Source organism: Chinchilla lanigera, unplaced genomic scaffold (assembly GCF_000276665.1).
Source record: "Chinchilla lanigera isolate Chin_1 unplaced genomic scaffold, ChiLan1.0 scaffold00008, whole genome shotgun sequence".
Classification (NCBI taxonomy): domain Eukaryota; kingdom Metazoa; phylum Chordata; class Mammalia; order Rodentia; family Chinchillidae; genus Chinchilla; species Chinchilla lanigera.
In genome coordinates, this window is record NW_004955409.1 from 30,718,024 (window position 1) to 30,739,656 (window position 21,633).

Consider the following 21,633-nt stretch of genomic DNA (forward strand, 5'->3'; position numbering starts at 1 on the left):
AAATTTAAAAATTGACACATGAGATTGTGTCTAACTAAAGAGATTCTACTCATCAAAGGAAACAGTAAGCAAAGAGATAAACTGTATAATAGGAGAAAATACATGCAAATCATACATCATATTAGTGAAGAAATGATGAAAGCTTTAACCCAATAACACAAGCTTTCATTCTAAGAAACTAGGAAAAGAAGAACAAATTAAACCAAAGTCAAGTGAAAGGAATGAAATAATAAAGAAAAAGGAACTAGTGAAATTCAGAACAGAAAAATAATAGAGAAAATTAATGAAATCAATTTTCACTGCAAAAGTGAGTCAAGAAAATTAACAAATTTCTCATCTGACTGACCAAGCAATCAAAAGAGAAGATGCTGTGTTAGTCCAATTTGGTAGCCATAGCAAAATATCTGGAGATTGGAAAACTTGATAAGACAGAGAAGTCTATTTAGGCCATAGTATTGGCAGCTAACAGTGCAAACAGCATAGCTTTGGCTCTCATATGGGTCCTCTTTCATTGTACCATGCATAGAGGTGACTTGAGCATGTGTGAAAACAAAAAGTTGAATCTCAAAACGTGAAGCCAGAAAGATTAAAAGACTTGGCTTGCTTTTATAAGAACTCACTGGCATACTATCTCCCTAGTATCATCTAAAAGTAGCTCACCTGATGACCTAACTCCATTTCTTGAAGGTCCCATCATATGGACACTTAGGGGACAAATTATCTTCAAACACCCACAAATTGTGAATATAAAAAATTAATAAAGAGATATTCATACAACTCTACAGACACTAATGGGGTAATGCAGGACAAATTTGAACAACAAAATACTCATAATTGACATGAATCAGTGATTTCTCAAAAGAAACAAACTGCCAAAGCTCACTGAAGAAGAAATTAAAATCTTCCTAGAACTTAATCTATTATGGATATTGAATATGAAGTTTAAAGACTTTCAGAAAATAGAAGTCAAGACAAAATGTTTTCACTAGAAAATTCTATCAGATATTTAAGGAATACATAATGCTAAACCTATATAATCTTGCAGAATGTGCTGAGAAACACCAAAGTGGAAAGGTTGCTGAGAGGTAGTGAAATGGGTGCTAGGGTAGTTGACCTTTTCCCTGGATGAGAAGAAAGGTTTTAGAATCATGGAACTATTTCATATCATTGCTGTTTTATGTACCACACACACACACACACACACACACACACACACACACAGACTGCCAGCCTGTGCCTGTTATACATGCTTGTCAAAACATGTTGAATTATACAATTTGTTACATGCTAGTTATACCATAATAATTTCCAATAGCATAAAATATTAATTATATATAAATTTAGCTAGCATACCTAAGACCTATACACTGAAAAGTACAAAACATTAAGTTACATTAAAAGGGACCTAGTCAGCAGGAAGATACAGTTTGTTGCTAAGAAAATAGAAGTCGCTATATTAAAGTATTTTTCTCCACCAGTGTGGGAGCAGCGCTGAACCCTGGAGAGGTTCAGGATGCCCCAGGAGCCACGCCCTGCACCCCCACCAGTGCTGAAGTAACTATGAGCCCTGGACAGCTACAGGAAACCCCATGAGCCACACCCTGCTCCCTGACCAGCACAGGAGTGGTGCTGAGCCCCTGGACAGTTTTGGGAAGCTCCATGAGCCATGCTCTGCACCCAACCATTGTGGAAGCCACACTGAGACCCAGATAGCTTTGGGAAACCTGCTGATCCATGCCCCACACCCCACCAGTATGGCAGCCATGCTCAGCCCCAGGCAGCTTTGGGAAACTTCATAAGCCATGCCCTGTCCCTCAACATCATGGGAGTGACATTGAGCCCTGGACACCTTTGTGGTCCTTGGTTAGCCACACCCTACCATTCCATTATCACAGGAGTGACGCTAAGCCCTGGTGAACTTCCGGAGCTTTAAAAATGTCAAAATAAAGGAGAAGAATGCAATCTCAGACCTCCAGCCCACCTAGGGCAAGTCCAGAAGATATTGACAAAGAACTTAGAAGTCACACACCTGAAATTTCTGAAATAATAGCAACTGAAGTAAAGAAACAACTCCATTAGGCCACAGAAGAAATCAGATCTGAAGTAATATCTCAGGTAAAAACAGAAATGACAACAATAAGGAAAGAATTGCCCAGCACATCTAAAGACAGAGGAGCATTGAAAAATGATGCAAGCACTGAATGAACAATATAGGAAAGAATTAAAATATATTAAATATATTTGAACAGATATCCATGAAATTAAAAATTCCATTGAAAACAGGTAAAATCACTTGAATGAAACTGATAATAGACTTTCAGACCTTGAAGACAGCATTGCAGCAAGTGATCATGAAAGGAACGAGCTCTTAAAAATGTCAAGGAACCAGGAAATAACAATTTAACAGCTTGAAGAAGAGGCAAAGAAAAGCAATATACGATTAATAGGTGTAAACAAAACAGCAGTAGTCCACGTGGATGACATAAAAAGATGATTTGCTGAAGTAGTAGCAGAAAATTTCCCAAGCATGGGAGGAGAATCTGACATACAGATAAGTGAGGCATATACAACTCCAATCAGCCATAACCAAAATGAATCTATACTCAGACACATAATAATCAAGGTCCCCGAAATTCAGCAAAAGAACAGAATATTAAAGGCTGTTAGAGAAAACAAACATCATTTATGAAGGAAAGCCCATCAGAATCACTGGGAGATTTCTCAACACAAACACAAAATGAAAGCCCATCAGAATCACTGGGAGATTTCTCAACACAAACACAAAATGAAGTCAAGAAAAGCTTGGAATGAAGTATTTTAGGTCCTGAAAGAAAACAACTTCCAAATGAGATTGATGTACCCTGCAAAACTATCTTTCAAAATTAATGGAGAAATAAGATACTTCTATGACAAAGAATAACTAAAGAAATTCATGACCACAAAACCAACCTTACAAAGAGTACTGCAAGGTATTCTACAAAGAGCTAAACATGACCAGAACTTCCAGAACAACAGTAGAAAAGAATCACCAAGCAGAGCAAGCAATTCAACTGAGTGGAAAAGTGGGGAACCAACAGCAGGAAAACAACACAATAAAAATAAGCCAATACTTATCAGTTATTACCATCAATGTAAGTGGCCTCAATTAACCAATCAAAAGAAGTAGACTGGCAGAGTGGATCAAGAAACAAAATCCAACAATATGCTGTATACAAGAAACACATTTAACTCAAAGGGAAATTCATAGACTGAAAGTTTAAGGATGGAAAACAGTACTCTATGCAACAGGAACCCAGAAAAAAGGAGGCATAGCTATTCTGTGTGCAGACAATGTGAACTTCAAACCAAGAATGATCAAAAGAGATACAGAAGGTCACTACATACCTGTAAGGGGAAAACTGCAAGAGGAAGCAATAACAATGTTACATATATATGCACCAAGGATGGGAGCACTGAGCTATATAAGACAAATATTAACAGACATGAAAAATCAAATAAGTAATAACATAATTGTAGTGGGGGACTTGAACACCTCATTGTCTCCAAGTGATAGATCAATTAGGCAAAAAAAAAAAAAAAATTGGCAAAGAAATAACAGAACTAAACCAAACTTGTGAACAAATGACTTAGTGGAGCTTTACAGAGTATTCCACTCAGTGACATCAGAATACACATTCTTTTCAGCTACACATTGGTAGTTCTAAAACAGACCATATCCTAGCACATAGAACATGCTTAAGTAAATGCAAAAAAATTGAAATTATTCACACATATTATCTGACCATAGCACAATAAAATTGGAAATTATTGACAAATTGCAAAAACTCCATAAATAAATGGAAATGAAATAACACCCTCTTGAAAAACTAATGGATCACAGATGAAATCAAAGAAGAAATTAAATAATATTTATAATCAAACAAAAATGCAGATAAAGCTTACTGCAACTTGTGAGATGCAATGAAAGCAATCTCAGGAGGAAAATATATAGTGGTGAATTCTCACATCAGGAAAACAGAATGAGCAAAAATAAACGAACTTATTCTGCACCTCAAGCTTCTAAAAAAGAAGAACAAGTCAAGCTCAAAGCCCAAAGAAGGCAGGAAATTATAAATATCAGAGCAAAAATTAATGCAGTGGAGACTAAGAAAACAATACAAAGAATTAATTGTTTCATTGATTAATTAATGAAGAGTTGGTTCTTTGAAAGAATAAATAAAATTGATAAGCCCCTAGGTAACCTTATCAAAAAATGGAAAGAAAAAATTGAAAATCATGCAGTAAGAAATAAAAAGGGTGAAATCATTACAGATCTTATAGAAATTCAGAAGATCATCAATACTTACTGCAAAAATCTTTACTCTGACAGCATGGAAAAGACAGAAGAAATGGACAGATTCTTACAAACATATGTACTGCTAAAGCTGAATCAAGAAGATATAAAAATTCTGAATAACCCAATATCAATCAATGAAATTGAAAATATAATTCAAAGAAAATTACCAACAAAGCAAAGCCCAGGTCCTGATAGACTCATAGCTGAATTCTACATGAAATTTAGAGAAGATTTAACACGAATTTTTCTCAAAATCTTTAATGAAATTGACAGGGAAGCAATTCTCCCTAACTCATTCCTGGAGGCAAGTATTACTCTGATATCTAAACCAGAAAGAGACCCAACTAAAAAAGAGAAGTACAAGCCAATCTTTTTAATGAACATAGATGGAAAAATTCTCAATAAAATACTAGCAAACAAAATGCACCAAATCATCAAGAAGGTTATACACCATGGCCAAGTGGGTTTCATCCCAGGAATATGGGGATGGTTCAATATATGCAAATCAATAAATGTAATATACCCCAAAATCACCTGATCAGCTCAATAGATGCAGAAAAGCCTTTTGATAAAGTCCAGCACTCATTCTTGATAAAACACTACAGAAAATCAGAATAGATGGTCTTTTCCTCAATCTGATAAAAGTCATCTATGACAAACGAACAGAAATGTCATATGAAATGGACAGAAACTGAAAGCTTTCATTTTAAAATCAGGAAAAAGACAAGGATGTACACTGTCACCACTCTTATTCAATATAGTTCTGGAAACATTAGCCACAGCAATTAGACAAGAGAGAGAATTAAAGGAATAAGGATTGGAAAGGAAGAAGTGAAATTATCATTATTCACAGATAACCACATGGAAGGCCCTAAAAACTCCACCCAAAGACTCCTAAAATTAATAAACAAATTCAGTAGTGTAGCTGGATAAAAAGTCAACTCAAAAATCAATAGCATTCCTGTACACAAACAAGAAACACACTGGGAGAAATTAAGGAAACCACACCTTTCAGAATAGCATGCAATAAAATAAAATACTTAGGAATCAATGTAACAAAGGAAATAAAAGATGCATACAGTGGAAATTACAATACGTTGAAAAAAGAGATCAAAAAGTATTTCAGAAAATGGAAGGATATTCTTTGCTCACGGATAGGAAGAACCAACATTGTGAAAATGGCCATACTCCCAAAACTGTTATACAGATTCAGTGCAATCTGGATTAAAATACCATTAGTATACCTCACAGATCTAGAGAAAACCTTTCTAAACTTCATTTGGAACCAGAAGAGACCTAGAATAGCAAAAGCAATCCTGGGCAACAAAGGCAAGGCAGGATGCATCACAACCCCTACTTCCAGTTGTACCACAAAGCTACTGTGATACTTTTTTTTCTTTTTTTTTTTTTTTGGTTTTTTTTTGTTTTGTTTTGTTTTGTTTTTCCGGTACCGGGAACCGAACTCACGACCTTGCGCTTGCCAGGCAGGCGCTTTTGCCGCCGAGCTAAATCCCCAGCCCCAAAGCTACTGTGATAAAATCAGCATGGTACTGGCAAAAAAACAGACCCAAGGTCTAGTGGAACAGAGTACAAGATGCAGACACAACTACAACACACTCAGCCACCTTATCTTTGACGAAGGGGTCAAACATGTTCACTGGAAGAAAGGTAGCCTCTTTAATAAGTGGTGCTGGAAAAACTGGCTTTCCACATGCCAAAGACTAAAATTAGACCCATGTCTATCACCATGTACTAAACTAAAGTCAAGATGGATCAAAGATCTAAATATTAAAACAGAAACACTAAATCTACTGGAGGAGAAAAATAGGTAGAAATAGACATAGGGGTAGGCAGAGAGTTCATGAACAAAAAACAGAATGCATGGGAAATACTTCAAAGAATCAACAGGTGGGATCTCATCTTATTAAAAAGTTTTTACACATCAAAAGAAATCACCAATAGAGTAAAAAGAAAACCCACGAATTGGTTTAAAATTTTAGCTGACTTTCCCTAGACAAAGGTCTTCTTTCTAGAACATATAAAGAATTAAAACAATCAAACCACCAAAATTCAAAGACCCAATCCAAAAATGTGCATCTGAAATGAAGAAATACATTGTCAGATGAAGAAATACATTGTCAGATGAAGAAATACATTGTCATATGAAGAAATACAAGTGGCAAATAAATATATTTAAAAATTAAAACATCACTGAAATGCCATCTGACCCCAGAAAGAATGGTTATCATCAAGAAAGCAACCAATAAAAAATGCTGGATGGGCTGCGGGGAAGAAGGGACCCTTTTCCACTGTTGTTGGGAGTGTAGACTGGTACAATCACTATGAAATCAATGTGTAGATTCCTCACAAGACTAGGATTAGAGATCCCATTCACCCTAGCTATTCCCCTTCTGGGTATTTTTTCAGAAAAATTGAAAGCATCATACCACAGTGATATATGTGCACCTATATTTGTAGCAGTGCAAATTGTCATAGCTAAATCTTGGAAACAACCCAAGTGCCCATCGAAGAATGGATAAAATCAACGTGGTATTTTTATATAAGGAGTATTAATGAGCTATAAATAAAAATAAACTTTAGGATTATGTAGAAAAATGGATGCAACTGGAGACCATACTCATAAGTGAAATAAATCAGACCTGCATGTGTCTCCCTAATGTAAGAACCTGAAAAAGTAAATAAAACCCAAAAGGTACAATAGATATTGTGAAAGGGAAAGAAGTTGCTTGAAGGGAAGGAACAACTAGAATGAGGGAATGGAGAAAAAAAGAAAGAAGGAATGGAGAAAAACATATATGGATATTTAAGGATGGTTGGGATAAATGTAGTTCTGATATGTATTGGTTTATTGAAAGGAATAGTTAATCCTTAAATTTTTCTTTTTCTGACCAATTTTGCATGAGTATACCTGTCAATCTGAACAATTGAAGACAACAATATGCAATATAACAACCATTGTTGAATCCTTACTATCTTGATCAGGGAAGCTTGCTTCTAATGTCCTTTTATCATTTTTTATTTATATCGTTTCTAATGTCCTTTTATTATTTTTTATTCTCTTTAATGGTTTGATCAATCTTGCATTTTTACATCTGGTAATCTGAGCAACTTCGTTGAACAATATGTAATATAACAACCATTGTTAATTCCTATCACCTTGCTTTGAAATTTTGTATCATTTTTATTGTTTCTGTGATTTTCTTGGTTTTTGTTATCTTATTTTCTTTTATCTTTACAATAAAAAAGGATGTTTCTCTAGTCTATCTATGGCTCAATGCAATATAATTGAAATTGCAGCCATTTTTTTGGTAAAGATTGACATTGTTTCTTAAACATATATGAAAAGTCAGAGGACTTAAAATACTCAAAAATAATCTTATAAAATAAAAATTTTGCAGAGCTTTTACTACCTAAATCCCCAGTATAGTATAAAGCTACCATAACAGTTACAGTGTGGTATTGGCATGACAGTAAACATAAGCAAACATGCACTTATATGATCAAAGAGTGTTTTTCCTTGGTGTTTATCCACAAGAAATGAGAATATATGACCACTGAAACATTTGTTTGTAAATTTTTATTTTTTATTTGCAGTAGTGTAGTGCCTGATGCACTGTGTCAATTTGAGAAGTCTAGAAGCTTAAATAAGTAACTCTACAGTTCTATATTTTAGGGTGTAGAGGACTGCCCTTACCACTCTAGAATGTTGTTCATTGTGACAACTTGAGAAGTTTAGAAGTTTAATTAATCACTCAGCAGGGAGCCAGGGTCCTCACTTTGTAAACATCCTCAGCCTGTGCAACAGGAAGGCAGGGAGATGATGTGAGTGCTATGCCTGACCCAGGGTGAGTAACCTGCCTACAATATAAGGGAGGAAAATGGCTTATTGCCACACCCCTTTCTGCTCTTGTTGCTTTGCTGTCTTCTGCCACCTTGAAGTGTTGCCCCTTGCCATTCCACCCTGCCTTGGAGCCAGCTGATTATGGACTGAACCCTCCACAAACTGTGAGCTAAATAAACCCTTCCTCCCTTAACTTTGGATGTTGGGTTTTTGTCCCAGCAATGGAGAAAGTTAACCAAGACAAGTAGCTAAAAATTGTGGAAGAACAGATGTCCATTTCTGGGTGAAGGGGCAATGATGCTAGATCCATTTAATGAAATAATAATAACAAAAAGAGATGATTCTTGAAGGCAATATGTATGAATGAATCTCAAAAAATGTTATAATGAGCCAGATGAAAAAAGTACATAGAATATATGACATGGTTTTATTTATGTGAAATTCTGTGGTGCATACACTAATCTATGGTGATAGAAAGTACCTGAGGTTAAGAATCTGAGGGGAAATGACTACAATAAAACTTTTAGGTTTGATAAAGTATTGCATTGATTGCATGGATATTGTGTTCATCATATGCACTTATATCCATTTTATTGCATGTAAATTATTCTGCAGTGAAGTTGAATTTTAAGATAATGCATAAACTATCCATTGTTTTTAAAACTGGGAAAATGCTATTTCAGTTTCCCTTTGTTTTTTGGTGCTGTAATAATATTGGAGACATTTCTGAAAAGTGAGCTAATTTTTTTTTCCTTTTAATTAGCACAGTGGAAGCAGTGACATCATTTCAGCTGTGGTATTTATTTTAGGAAAGTCAACTTTACTAAGTGACATGAACAAGTAGTTTTAAGCCTAGTCATCTGCACAGACTCTTAAGAGCAAGAGTGTTTTGAATATGTTTATTTTTAATTCAGACAAATAGCTCACATGAATGTAGGTCCTAATTTTATGAATAAGAGAAGGAAAGAGGGATTTACAATATGCTGTGTTTATTTTTAGAAGGTATCAAATTCTCAACATTTCTACCGGAGAGTAGGAGAAAGTCCACATAGACTGATAGTGTCAGACCCATTACCAGTTCCAGGATCAAGAGAGACAGTTTTCCTTTTTATACCTCAAGACCTATCCGCCTACACTGCAAACATCAGTACATGAAAGGTAATAATTCTTGGTGGTGATGTCAGGTGGTCATATACAAGAAGTGTCGTGTTCACATACCAGATTTGCCTCAGTAGTTTTCATGAAAATCCTCTAGGTTGGCAGACTGACTTTCTCTGACACTGCTCAGAAGAATCCTGATTGGCAGACTGCAGGAAGACTGAATGGAGGGAAATAAGGGCAGCAGCAGCAGGGAGAGTGGTTTGTCTTTTCCGATGCTTTCTGGAGTCAAAGCATCTAGGTATTGTTTCTGCTTACACAGAACTTATTGAAATTTATTGTGTCTTTTTTTTGGTTTTGAATATGCCAAAACAGATCAACCTCTTTTTGAACAAATTGCCCCAGTGTTTTATAATAAAGTGGTAATAAACTGACTCCCACATTTATGGTATTGGCTTGCTGGACTGTGATGCCTACCTCTTCCCACTTACTGTATTTCCTAGCTGTCTTATTGTAGGAGCTTCTTTGCATCTTATTCTAATCTCTTGTTTTATCACTTTTTAATTAGAAAACAACTTGACCATTATTGCCCTTATGATATAACGTATATTCCAGCCTAGTTTGGAGTCTTATTAGTATCAAATCTCATTCACTTTTAAAATTTGAATATATTAGATACTTTGAAGTTTTTAAACTTATGCTCTGACATTTATTAAAACAAAATATTTAGGAGGATTTGATGTTTAAAGTATTTTGGCATTTCTGTTTGCAGTTCCCTGAATGTGGTTTCTATGGAATGTATGATAAGATCCTGCTTTTTCGCCATGACCCTACCTCTGAGAACATCCTTCAGCTGGTGAAAACAGCCAGTGACATCCAGGAAGGCGACCTTATTGAAGTGGTCTTGTCAGGTAGGACACTTTTGTGTCTATCCATATAAACTGTTCATTTGTATTTGGAGAATTACTGGGCATGTGTGTTTAACACAGCCATAGAAAATGGATGTCAAATTGGGCCCTGAGAAATTCGAGGGCTCTGTCTACATGAGCTTCCAGATTGTTTTGGAAGAGAAACAAAAGTTTTCATTGGATGAGCTTTTTCACACCTAATATCGTCTAGTCTGTATCCCAGCTTGATGTTCCCTCCCAGCCCCCAACAGCACATACACACAGACACACACATGCATGCACACACACACACACACAGACACACACACACACACACACACACACACATGCACAGAGATTCATTCATCGTTTTGAATCACTTGGACAACAGCAGAAGCAAACAAACCTCACCACAATGATGCTAAAGTCAGGGCCCCAATGGACCAGGTGTCTCCAAGCCAAGAAATCTTAACAGAACTCAGAAACCATTGCCTTGTCAAGACCAGAACCCTAGCAGTTATGGTGTAAGGCAAGACACAAAAGGAAGCTGAAGCTCAGGAGTGAGATGAAGTCAGGTCGTGCTGAGTGACACTAGTTAACTCAGTCCCTGAGAAAAGGCTACTTCCCTCTGCCCACATCTGTATTCCTGTTTAGGATTTAGAAGTTAGTAATAGGACTGTGCAGACTGTGCTTATCAATGCAAAAAATGTGGATACATTAATTTAAAAATAGTGTGAAAGAACAGCTGCAGTAGATACTTAAAATGATGGTCAGTGCAGCGATCATGACTGTATTCAAGTTTTAGTCAAAGTTTTTTAGAAAATAGTATTAATAAACTCAGTTTATATTGCTCCCTTCTTCCCTCAGAGTTTGATATTTCCTATCTTCTTAAAGGAGTTAATCAGTTTACAGATTCTAGAAGCTGGGCATGATGACACATGCTTGGAATCCCAGATATCTGGGAGGCTGAGGCAGGAGGATTGCAGGTTTGAGCCCAACCTGGGCAACTTAGGGGATGACTTCAAAATAAAAACTAGAGAGTATTGGGGATATAGCAGAGTGTGAAGGCCCTTGGTTCAATCCTCAGCACCAAAAAAGATGCTTAACTTCCTCAAATTCTTCAACTTACCAGAGCCATTGCTTTGCATACCAACTGTCCTTCAGTGTGTCCATTCTATTTACTTGCTGTGATTCAGCCCAATTCACTTTCTATCCCTGCTGATGCTTTTTGGTTTCATTGTGTGAGTTCCTGGGATCACCATGCTCAATCCCATAAAATATCTTTTTTCTTTTTTTGCTTGACAAAAGCAATCATTTTTTTGATTGTCTATAAGGCTATCATTTGCTAATTAAGTGCATCAATAAAACAAAAGCTGTGATAGTTTTTTTTATTTAAACTTTATGAAGAAGTTGCTTGCTTTGCTAGGTTCTCCCTTTTCTTTTCCTTTGGTACTTTTCACACTTGTGTACTGTACCTGGGCTTTTAAAGTGAGTGACTAGACGTTCTGTTTTCTAGGTTTCCTGTTTCCGAACACTGGCGGCTGCCTGAAATAAATTATTCTGGGAAATCAAGTGCTGGATATGCTCCCGCTATAATTCATATTAAACCCATTGCCAGGCTGCTTTGCAAACAGCATAATGTGTTTTATGAGTCCCTTTTCCCTGTGGCAATGTCCAGAGATCTATGAGGGTCTAAAAAAATGATATTTCTATATTTAATTTGTTTTTCTTTCCAGTTTATTTTTGTTATCAAATGCTTTAAAGTAGTAGCAGACAGCTGGAATGCAGGCTGCGTGTGTGTGCGTGTGTGTAAGGAAGGGCTGCTGTTTTCACGTTGTCCCAGCATCAGTGAACTGGGCCTGCACTTGCCACACCCCGCTGACCTCCCGCAGCCCTCCAGCCCTCGCTGCATGAAGAATAGCAGTCTTTGTAAACTAAGGACCTCACTGTATTTATGCTCCCCTTCTTTTTCCATCCTGCTTGACGTTCTACCTTTTCTATCTCTCTGGCCGCGATTGCTGTGGGGCACCTGAGAGCATCCTTTTCTCTTAGCTGTCCTCCAAGCACCAGGCTCAGGAAGGGCTCTGTTATTCTTCCCAGCTCTCTTGCTGTACTTACAAGGCACTTGTGGCAACAGTCTGATCCTAACTTTCAACCATATATTCTTACTTCCCTGGTGTCGTTGAACCCTTAAATCTTTCAACTATATGTGTGTGTGTGTGTGTGTGTTTGTGATGCCCCCACCATGTCACTGAATCTTATTCAATTATGTATTTGTGCATATATACAAATTATTCAGTCACATATATTCAATACTGTATATGTGTGTTTTGTTCAGGCCTCCTGTGCTTACCTTAACCATCGTTGTCAGACATACTCTTCTAGCTGCTTTCCTGCTCTAATGCTTATCTTATGATTTACTCAATAAATGTTGAGAATAGTTTCTAAAACTTCCCTGCTCCCTCCATACTAATTGACATTTCTTTCTCGTGCCTTGTACCTTTTTCATGCTCTTTTTAGACCTCCAAGTCATTGTGATCTAGTGCCTGCTATTTCTTCCTTCCTTCCTGGCTTCTCATCTTATTGGCAGCCTGGCTCTCTGAAAATGATACTCCCATCCTTTCAATCCAGAAGGCTTTGCCTCATATTCTGCTCCACTCCCAGGTGAAGAGGAGCAAAATGACCCTTTTTCACTCCCCGTTCCTATTTTGGGTTATTTCTCTACCATCCTTCCTCTCATTCAAAGATGCCTTTTTTTGTTTTTTGCAGTGCAGAAATTTATTTTCTCAAAGATTCATTTACATTTAAACATGGCAATAATGAATGTCTGACTCCTAATCTTGCCTTCCCTTTTGTGCTCCTTAGTGTTTGATTTATTAGTGCGTGTTCATCATGGGGAATGAGTACACATATGCATATGACACATCTTAATTCTTTTTACTTCCCCACCTTTGTTTTTTTCACAGCTTGTATAGTTTCAAGTTTAGTATATGTGCTGCTGGAGGGAGCAATGTTATGGCTTGTATCTAGATATCCTCCTTCCCCCAGACTCATGTGGTCATAGGTGGGGCACTTTCAGAGGGCTGGGTGTAGAGTGTGTGATGCTGGGATTAAGGGTTTGTAGTTGCTAAACTGGTCCACTGATTGATTTGGCGTAGTTCATGATGTGAGTGCGCCCCACCACAGGGCAGGCGATAAAGAGAAAGACAGAAGCTGCTATTGCCTCCTGTTGCTCAGTGCTTGTCACTTGCTTGTTGCCTTCTGCCTGCCCTGCCTTGCCATGAACTGTTTCTCCTCTGTGATGCCCATCTGCCAGGCCACGCTGCCTTGGAGCCCGCTGACTCTGGACTGAAACCTCTGTGAACTGTAAGCCAAATAAACCTTTCCCCCTTTAACTGTGGGTGTCAGGTATTTTGTCTCAGCAAGGAGAAAGTAACTAAGATAACATTGTTAATGTGTCTGATTCTTCAGACTCTTTGTCTCTTTTTGTTGAATAACTCTAGAGCCATGCAGGACCTCATGAATAAGATTCCAGTTCTAGGGTCTTCCCTTGGTGGCCCTCCTTGTCTCTAACTGCATGTTTTTCACCAAATTTTAGTGAATTTTTATCCTCTTTTCCTAGCAAAGCATGTCATACAAATGGGTAATCTGGATTTCTTTACTATTCGTTTTTGCCATTCCTGTTCCTGAGACACACAGGATTTCTCCACACATAACCCCCTAGCTGGTTGGCTCCAAACAGACCCAACTTTTACCTGGCATCACCTTTGTGCAGTAATCTCCTTCTGTCCTTCCCTTTGTTACCACAGATAGAAGATTCTCAAAAAGCATGTGTGTGTTCATTGTTTGACTACTGGCTATGAGATTAGAACTTACTACATGTGTAAAATTCTATAAAGTACTGATTTGTTGTAAAAATATTACTTCTAGATATATTTGTAAAAATAAACTAAATTTTATGCATTTACTTGGTCCACTGAAGAAAGTAGTACCTGTGAAGTAAGCAGGATTACACTGAATTATAATTTCAAGCAATGCAGATGATAATCACTGACACTTTAGGCCATGGATGCCAGGGAGTTGGGGTAAATCTTGTGCTCCATTCTGGACCCGGTTGCTGGGGAGGATGGAGTGCTGCGATCAGCCCCAGATATGTGCCATTCCTGGAAGTATGATTCAGGATCCACTTCACCCAAACTGCGGTTAATAAGGAAATAGGGAATGAAAAACACTGCACAACCCCGCTACTCCCTTTTGACCTATTATAATTTTATAACCTACATAAGCTGTGAAAAATTTCCCCTTGAAGACTACAGTTTTGCTGTTACATTTTACCTAAATTTCCCTTTCTTCTGTCATCAATTAAATTTGCTAATGTAATTTGATGTAAACATAACCTCATTCTAGGGGCTGGGGATTTAACTCAGCGGCAAAAGCGCCTGCCTGGCAAGCACAAGGTCGTGAGTTCGGTTCCCGGTACCGGAGAAAAAACAAAAAAACAAAAAAACAAAAAAACAAAAAACAAAAAAAAATAACCTCATTCTTTTTATATTGAATGTTTCACCTATAAGAACATTTTCTGATATAGGACTGCAATAAAAATAAGAGAAAACCTGGCAGAAAAAATAGTTTGTAGGAAGACTAAATATTTTCTCTCTTCAGGTAATATCAGAGTTTTTTTTTTTGCTTGTGTCATTTTCGACTGAGGTCTTTCACCATTTGTTTGGTGCTTTAGGAGCTACAGACTACTCAGACTGCTCCTTGCTGAATCCTAATTTCTCCCCTTTCCCTTTGGTTTAAAAAAAAAAACAAAAACCATTGCTTGTGTGAGTTAGTACGTTGAGATCCATTAAGCCAGGAAAACACTGTTCCTGAGTGGATACATTGTGTTAAGGAGAAAAAATTAACAGCAGCATGGAAGTTCTCTGCCACACACATCCCCACCACCGGCACAATGATCACAATTGTTGCAATTGCTATGAAGTGGGAGAACACTGCAAGTGGAAATTTCTCTTACCAAAGCCAAAGTCAAGTTCAAGTATACAGAACTGACCGGTAGAATAAAACCAAGACATTTATCTGGAATGTTCTTCATGATGGATCTCTTGATCAAAGCCTGATAATTCAGCCAAACAAAGCAAATGAGTAACAGGACTATGTGTACATGTTTCAGCTCTTTTTGTTTGTTTTAAAATTTTCGCCTTTTTTAGAAAAAATTATTAGTACATGTTTGCATGATGACTGCATTCATTCTGAGGAGTGACATGTACATTGCACATCTTAGGATTTGTTTTTTTTTTTTAATTTTCCTGTTCCCTCTTCCCCCTGCTCATCTAGGTCTCCTCCCCAGTTGCAAAAGATCTATCTCCTTGTGATATGTGTACACGGTGGAGTACTACTCTGCCATGAGGAAAGATAAATTTGAGTCATTTCTAGTAAATGGATGCACCGTGAGACCATAATGTTAAGTGAAATAAATCAGACTCACAAACTTAAATATCGCAGGGTTTCTCATATGAGAAATTACAAGTATAAACAGTTTTTGTTTTGGGCTTAATCTCTATGAATTATTTGCCTATGCATGTGTGTGCATTTGTGTGTGCATGCATGCATGCATGCGTGTGTGTGTGCATGTGTGTCTTGCAGGTGATTAAATGGGAACTAGTCAAGGACCATAGAGATCCTCAAATAAAATAATTTTAAAGTCTGAGTGTTAAATGTTGAATATTTTGTGCCTGACAAAAATTCATAATTTCCTTGAACCTTTTACACGATATTTTTACAATACATGAGTGTTCTTTTCTAGAAAGGTCCTTCCACATATACTTTCTTCCTCAGTGCCAAGAGCCTGGTTAGAAAGCTAGTGCGGTAGCCCAGGAAGAGATACTCTGCGTCTATTTTCAGGCACAGGGCTTAAAGGAGAGATCTCAGCCATTTGAGACTGGTGACATTTCCTCTTCTCCATCCCACATCTTGTCCTCATATGTTGTCCTATGTGTTTGCCAGATGGTGCAGGTACTTTCTTGAGAGAATTAATTTCTTGGGTATATAGTGCCAGTGAGTTCCTCTGTGATTCTGTATAAGTGTCAAAAACTCTGCGCTTTTTTTTTGTTCTTTTATTCAAACAAGGAGCTTATACTAGATGAAAATATCCTGCAGTACTAATAACACATGGGGTCTGTGGGTTTGTTTTTTATTCTGCAAGTGGCATGCACAGTGCTTGCTTACCGCTCCAGAGCCAGACCATCTGGGTTCATATCCTTTCTCTATTCTTTACTATTACTATCCTTGCCGAACACATTCAATCATTCTGTGCCCTAGTTTCCTCATCTGTGAAATGGAGAAAACACCAGCACCTACGTTGTAGGTTATTATGTGAATTAAAAGAAATCATGCACAGAAAGCACTTCAGAGGGTTTCCACACATAGGAAGTGTCTAAAAAATGTTAGCTATGATGACTGCTTCTCCTTCTCACACTCTAAGCTGCTTTTCCTCATGATGTTTACAGTTATTAAATATACCACAAAAGGGAAACCTGGTCCGACAACTTTGAGAAATGTCAGGTTAAGCAATGTTAAAAGAATTCTTAACTGCAGGGGTCTTCAGAATTTCGGTGCTCTCTGATAGGCAGCAGAACTCTCCAATATCACTTCCCAGGTTATTTTATCACAGGATACTTTTGGTATCATTTGATTCTCAGGCGAGTCTTGGTTCAGCAGTGTACACGAGGATGCTTCTCCGGTCCTGCCCGTGGAATAAATAATCTGAATGCTGTCTGTCCCACTTCTGTCCACTGAGGGCACTTCCTTCTCATGGAGCAAGAGATTTGAGCCAAAGAAAACAAGGAGTGAGGAGGAAAGAAATCTTTGCTTCTATAAGAGCATGAGCTTCTTGAACAGTTTGCTTTATCTAAATAACTTTGTTTCCTTCACTGTAACTCGGGAAGGCAGAGGGGTCAGGTATCTGAAAAAAGATGAAATATCACTTTTAACTGCCGGCATCCTGCCAGCACCTAAGTGTTCAGCTGCTAGTCACTATACTTCAAGCGCAGTTTCACTCTCTGATCTTGAATCAGTGAACAGAAATTTTTGAGGATTTTTATTTGAAGAATTCCCACCATAGTAAGGTAGTTTATATATCACAGAGCCACCGATGGTACTTGTCACTACCAAAAGCAGCAGTGAGCTTCACGACTCATTCACGTTACTTTTATTAGAAAGCCACTATCCTCCTCTTCCTTCTAAAGATATGTTTAATACATCTACTCAAACTGCAGTTAGGTTAAAACATCCTGAAGGCTCTTGTCTCCAGAGTTATAAAATATGAAATACAATAACTGCCGCTGTTTAGCCAGGGACCCATCATAACTTTGATCTAAATTGACATAGTATCTCAGTGACCATGTTTTCCTCTTACTAAGATTCATGCCTAACCTATAAACCAGAAAAACTATATGATAACAACGTTCCAGTAAGGGCCTACTTTCCTTTCTAGAAGGTGTACAATATTTATGTACATTGCTGTTACATCCGTTTCTCTTATACATAGGACATTGCTTAGCAGTTTTTCATCCTTCTCTGAAATATAAAAGTAAGGGGAAAAACCTTGAGAGTAGTACGTTAGATCACTGTATTTTATTTCTTCCAAAATACATTATATACCTATAGTTTTATTTCTCTGCTTTTAAAAGATCGCAATTAATCATAGCCAGCAACTCCCTAGTCCTAACATGGCTTGAGTAATTAAACATTTTAAGAGATGTGAGCCTTTGTTCTCATTTATATTTCTTTCTGGTTGCTTTTGGACATCAAAATGTTTCGCTATGAATGATGCCAATTCCTGTTCAATTTTAATTGCCATTTTTTTGTAGGTTTTGTAACAATGGAAAATTTAAATGTTAATTCACATGACTTTATAGTAGTACCCCCATATCCCTGCTGGTATATTCCAAGACCCCTCAAAACTGGAGATAGAATTGACCTCTGTATAATTATATTTTTTCCATTATATACATACCTATGACAAGAGTTTGTGTGTAAAGCATAGTAAGAGATTAACAACAATACCCAATACTAGAATAATCATAATAATATACTGTAATAAAAATTATAAGAATGTAGTCTTTCTCACTGTATCTTGTACTCTGCGCATCCTTCTTGTGCTGGTGTGAGTTGATGCGATGCTTACAGGATGAGATAAAGTGAGGTGAGAGCTACAGCTACTGTGATGTATTGTGGTATAGTACTGGCGTACTGCATAAGGGTTATTGGAACATCAGTACCATAGGACGTTTTTCATATGACATCAGACCCAATTCACACAACACCAGTTATTTTTCTCGTTCCTATGACTTATGGATTGTATTCATCTCCATAACAAAGTAACCCTCTTTGAATCCCAACTTGATTCCTTCCTCCTCTGATCTATTTTCCCAACTATTGCTCTTTCTAAGTATTCTTCTCTTCTTTCTAAAGTGTATTCAGTAGTTATTCTTTTTCAGTACACCCCTCCCAACACTAATCGCACTTGACTTCAGGAACTTATTGTCTCTTCTTTGCAGGAGCTTGCAGGTTCCATATTTGCCGTGGTGTTCCTGAGTGTTATGCCCTGAGGCTGGCCTCTGGTTTTAGCTTTCCCGTTTCATAGTCTGGAGGGAATGAGATGAGGACTAATACCCTGAAGTTCCGGCTGGCCTTTCCTGCTGCTGTCCCCTCTTCCCTTCCTGCTCCTTACATTAGAGCTCTGTAGCTTTATCCATCTCAAAGAACAGCTGTCTCTGCCTAAGGGTCAGCTGGCAAGACCTATAGGAAAAGTTGAGTCATGTGCAGCACAACTAGCGTCTAAATCTTTGTAGATCTTGGTCAGGGTACATACTGTGGTTTTCAAGGAAGAACATATCAAACTCCTCTGTTCACACAGAATTAGCCTAAGGCCTAGTTCGTCCCCATCTGGCAAGTGGATATCCAGCCAGAAATCATAGTTTTTCCTTTCCTTCTCTTTTCATCTGTTCCTGTGCTAATTGAGAACAGTATTATAACTGTCATCCAGATAAACAAGAACAGAACACAAGGGCAATGAAAACCTCATACAAGGGGTATTTTTCTGTGTCGCCTCTGGACACTGCAATGTGTAGCCAAAGATTTCTAACATTTGCTTTTTAGGGTGGAGATTTATAGTCTCGTGTGTATACATCTTACTATGTTAGGGCACTGATGATACAACAGGAACTCAGAGGTCTTTGCATATTAACAATCCTTCTAGAAAAAAAAGTATGACATTAGCTTAGTCGTTTTGCTTTTTTTACATGAATGGGCTTATAAACAACATACAAAAATTGATATTTTGTTCGTAGTTTATTTATTAGTTTAATTATTTTGGTGTTCTGGTAGTGATTGAACCCACAACTTTGTGCAAGCTGTGCACAGACTCTACCAATGAGCTACCTAAAAAAGATTTCATTAATTTAGAACTCGTTTCCCTAAAAATAATGCTCTGCATTAAAACAAAATCTTCATGTCTTAGAAATACTGAAATAGATGATTTAAAGACTATTACCCTCACAAGGCAAATGCTTTACGTACTAGTTATATTTTGAAACTAGTGTTCCCTTTGCTCACTTTTGTGAAGAGATAAGAAGGACTCTTTTCAAGCTTAAATTTTAAAAAATTGTTAGGTTTTATACAACAGAAAATTATTGTACTGTAGACTTAAACTAGAGGATCAATGTGTCTTGATTTTCATTTTGTTTGTCTTTTAAAATATAAAATTCTATTTGGCAGAAATGGCTGAGAGATACGCAGTCAGGATTCTTCCAGGTCGGCACAGCTCAGTGTGAGAGCCACTAAACACAGTTGGCTATTTATATTTAAATTAGTTAAAATTGAATTAAATTCCTCAGTCATACTAGCTACCTTTCAAGTGTTCAGTGGATACTTGGCTAATAGCTGCCATCCACTCACCATTGAAAAGAGGTTGTATTGGACAAAATCGCTAGATAAATCAAACTTTCCCCAAAGAGATATAATTTGGATCACCTGTTACCTGCACACATGTCCTGTGAAAATACTTTTGCTGAAATGGCCTTTGATATAATATATTGAGAACTGTTTGTGAATAATATACTTAAAAATTTTGGTAGCACGTTTATTGCAGAAATCTCCTGGGGGAAATTTTCCAATATATCACTCTGTAACTCCTTAACCATTGTACTTCTTTAGACCTCAGTACCCCAAACAGCTCTTTTTTATAATTATGTTTCTGTTATGACATTCAATTTTTTCTTGCTGTGGCCTTGGACTCTCAAATCTATACTTGCAGGCTAATTTTAATAGTTGTACAAATCAATACTGTGCTTTTCCTAATACATTAGTTATATGTGGTATAATATTTAACCTCTGATATTTCTTAACTGTTCTATCTTATTTCATTATGTGCCATACTAAATATACCTTACTTGTTAAAGCACAGGTGTAGAAACTGAGTTCATTTCTCAATTGAGTTCAAGTCTCAGCTGCTCTTTTCACTAGCTGTGTGACACTGAGAAAGCTTTTTAGTGTTTGAATTTCGAAGTTTCCTCGTTTTCTGGTGGTACTGAGGATTGACCTCATGGCCTTGTTCATGCTAAGCAACCCTTCCACTGAGCTACATTCCCAGCCCAAAGTTCCTCATTCTTACACTGAGAATTGACCATGATAATAGTATCATGTATTAAGGTTATATAGGTCAGGAAGAGTAATACACCCTTATGGTGTGGTATGGAGATTGTACAAATTTGTGAATGGCTTTGTTTTATATCACGTTTCCAGAGTTTATGTTCTCAATTACACTGGCCTCCAAAAATATGCACTATATTGAAATATCATTGGCAGACAATAAATATCATCTAAGTTAGAAAAGATGAAAATAACATTTGCTAAAGGGCGTCCACTCTAGAATATTCACTAAAATACAGTCATATAACTATATCCTTATATTTCATAAATTGATTTGAAAACCTACTTTTAAGACCAAGTCCTTCTTGTGTGCGTTCCATGTTCTCAGGTAAATAATCCGTTTGGATCTGGGGGAGATTTACATAGTAGCATTCTGAATGGTATTTTAGAGAGGATGGTCAGTGAACATCACCACTAACCTACATTGCTTCATGTTATTGTGCAGTAAGTTCTCTGTCACTGTGAGGATGTTTTGTAGTGTCTTCTTATCTTACCCTTCTGCAGTGATAATCCCCTCAGTAACAGGGAAATCACGTTCTTTGTTTCTATGTTCGGTCTGTGTTTCTGTTTCTCTTGCTCTTTGGCTGTCATCCTCTTGGTCTCCCTTTTCTTTCTTTCCTTTTTCTCCTTTCCTCCCTCTCTTCTTTTTCCCTGTCAGAACTACAGACAGACAGATAGACAGACACACACACACACACATTCTTCACACACTTGCCCAAAGAGTCTGGTGGTGAAGT

At 37.2% G+C, this 21,633-nt stretch overlaps 1 protein-coding gene across 2 annotated transcripts in view; it reads left to right on the plus strand.

Moving 5' to 3' along the window:
- The window catches only part of Prkd1 (protein kinase D1), a 306,494-nt gene that overhangs the window by 163,929 nt on the left and 120,932 nt on the right, over positions 1–21,633 (plus strand). For both annotated transcript variants that reach the window (XM_013510389.1, XM_013510390.1), the window contains exon 2: positions 10,069–10,207. In XM_013510389.1, the coding sequence (XP_013365843.1) occupies positions 10,069–10,207 (139 nt within the window). The remainder of the gene's footprint in view (positions 1–10,068; positions 10,208–21,633) is intronic.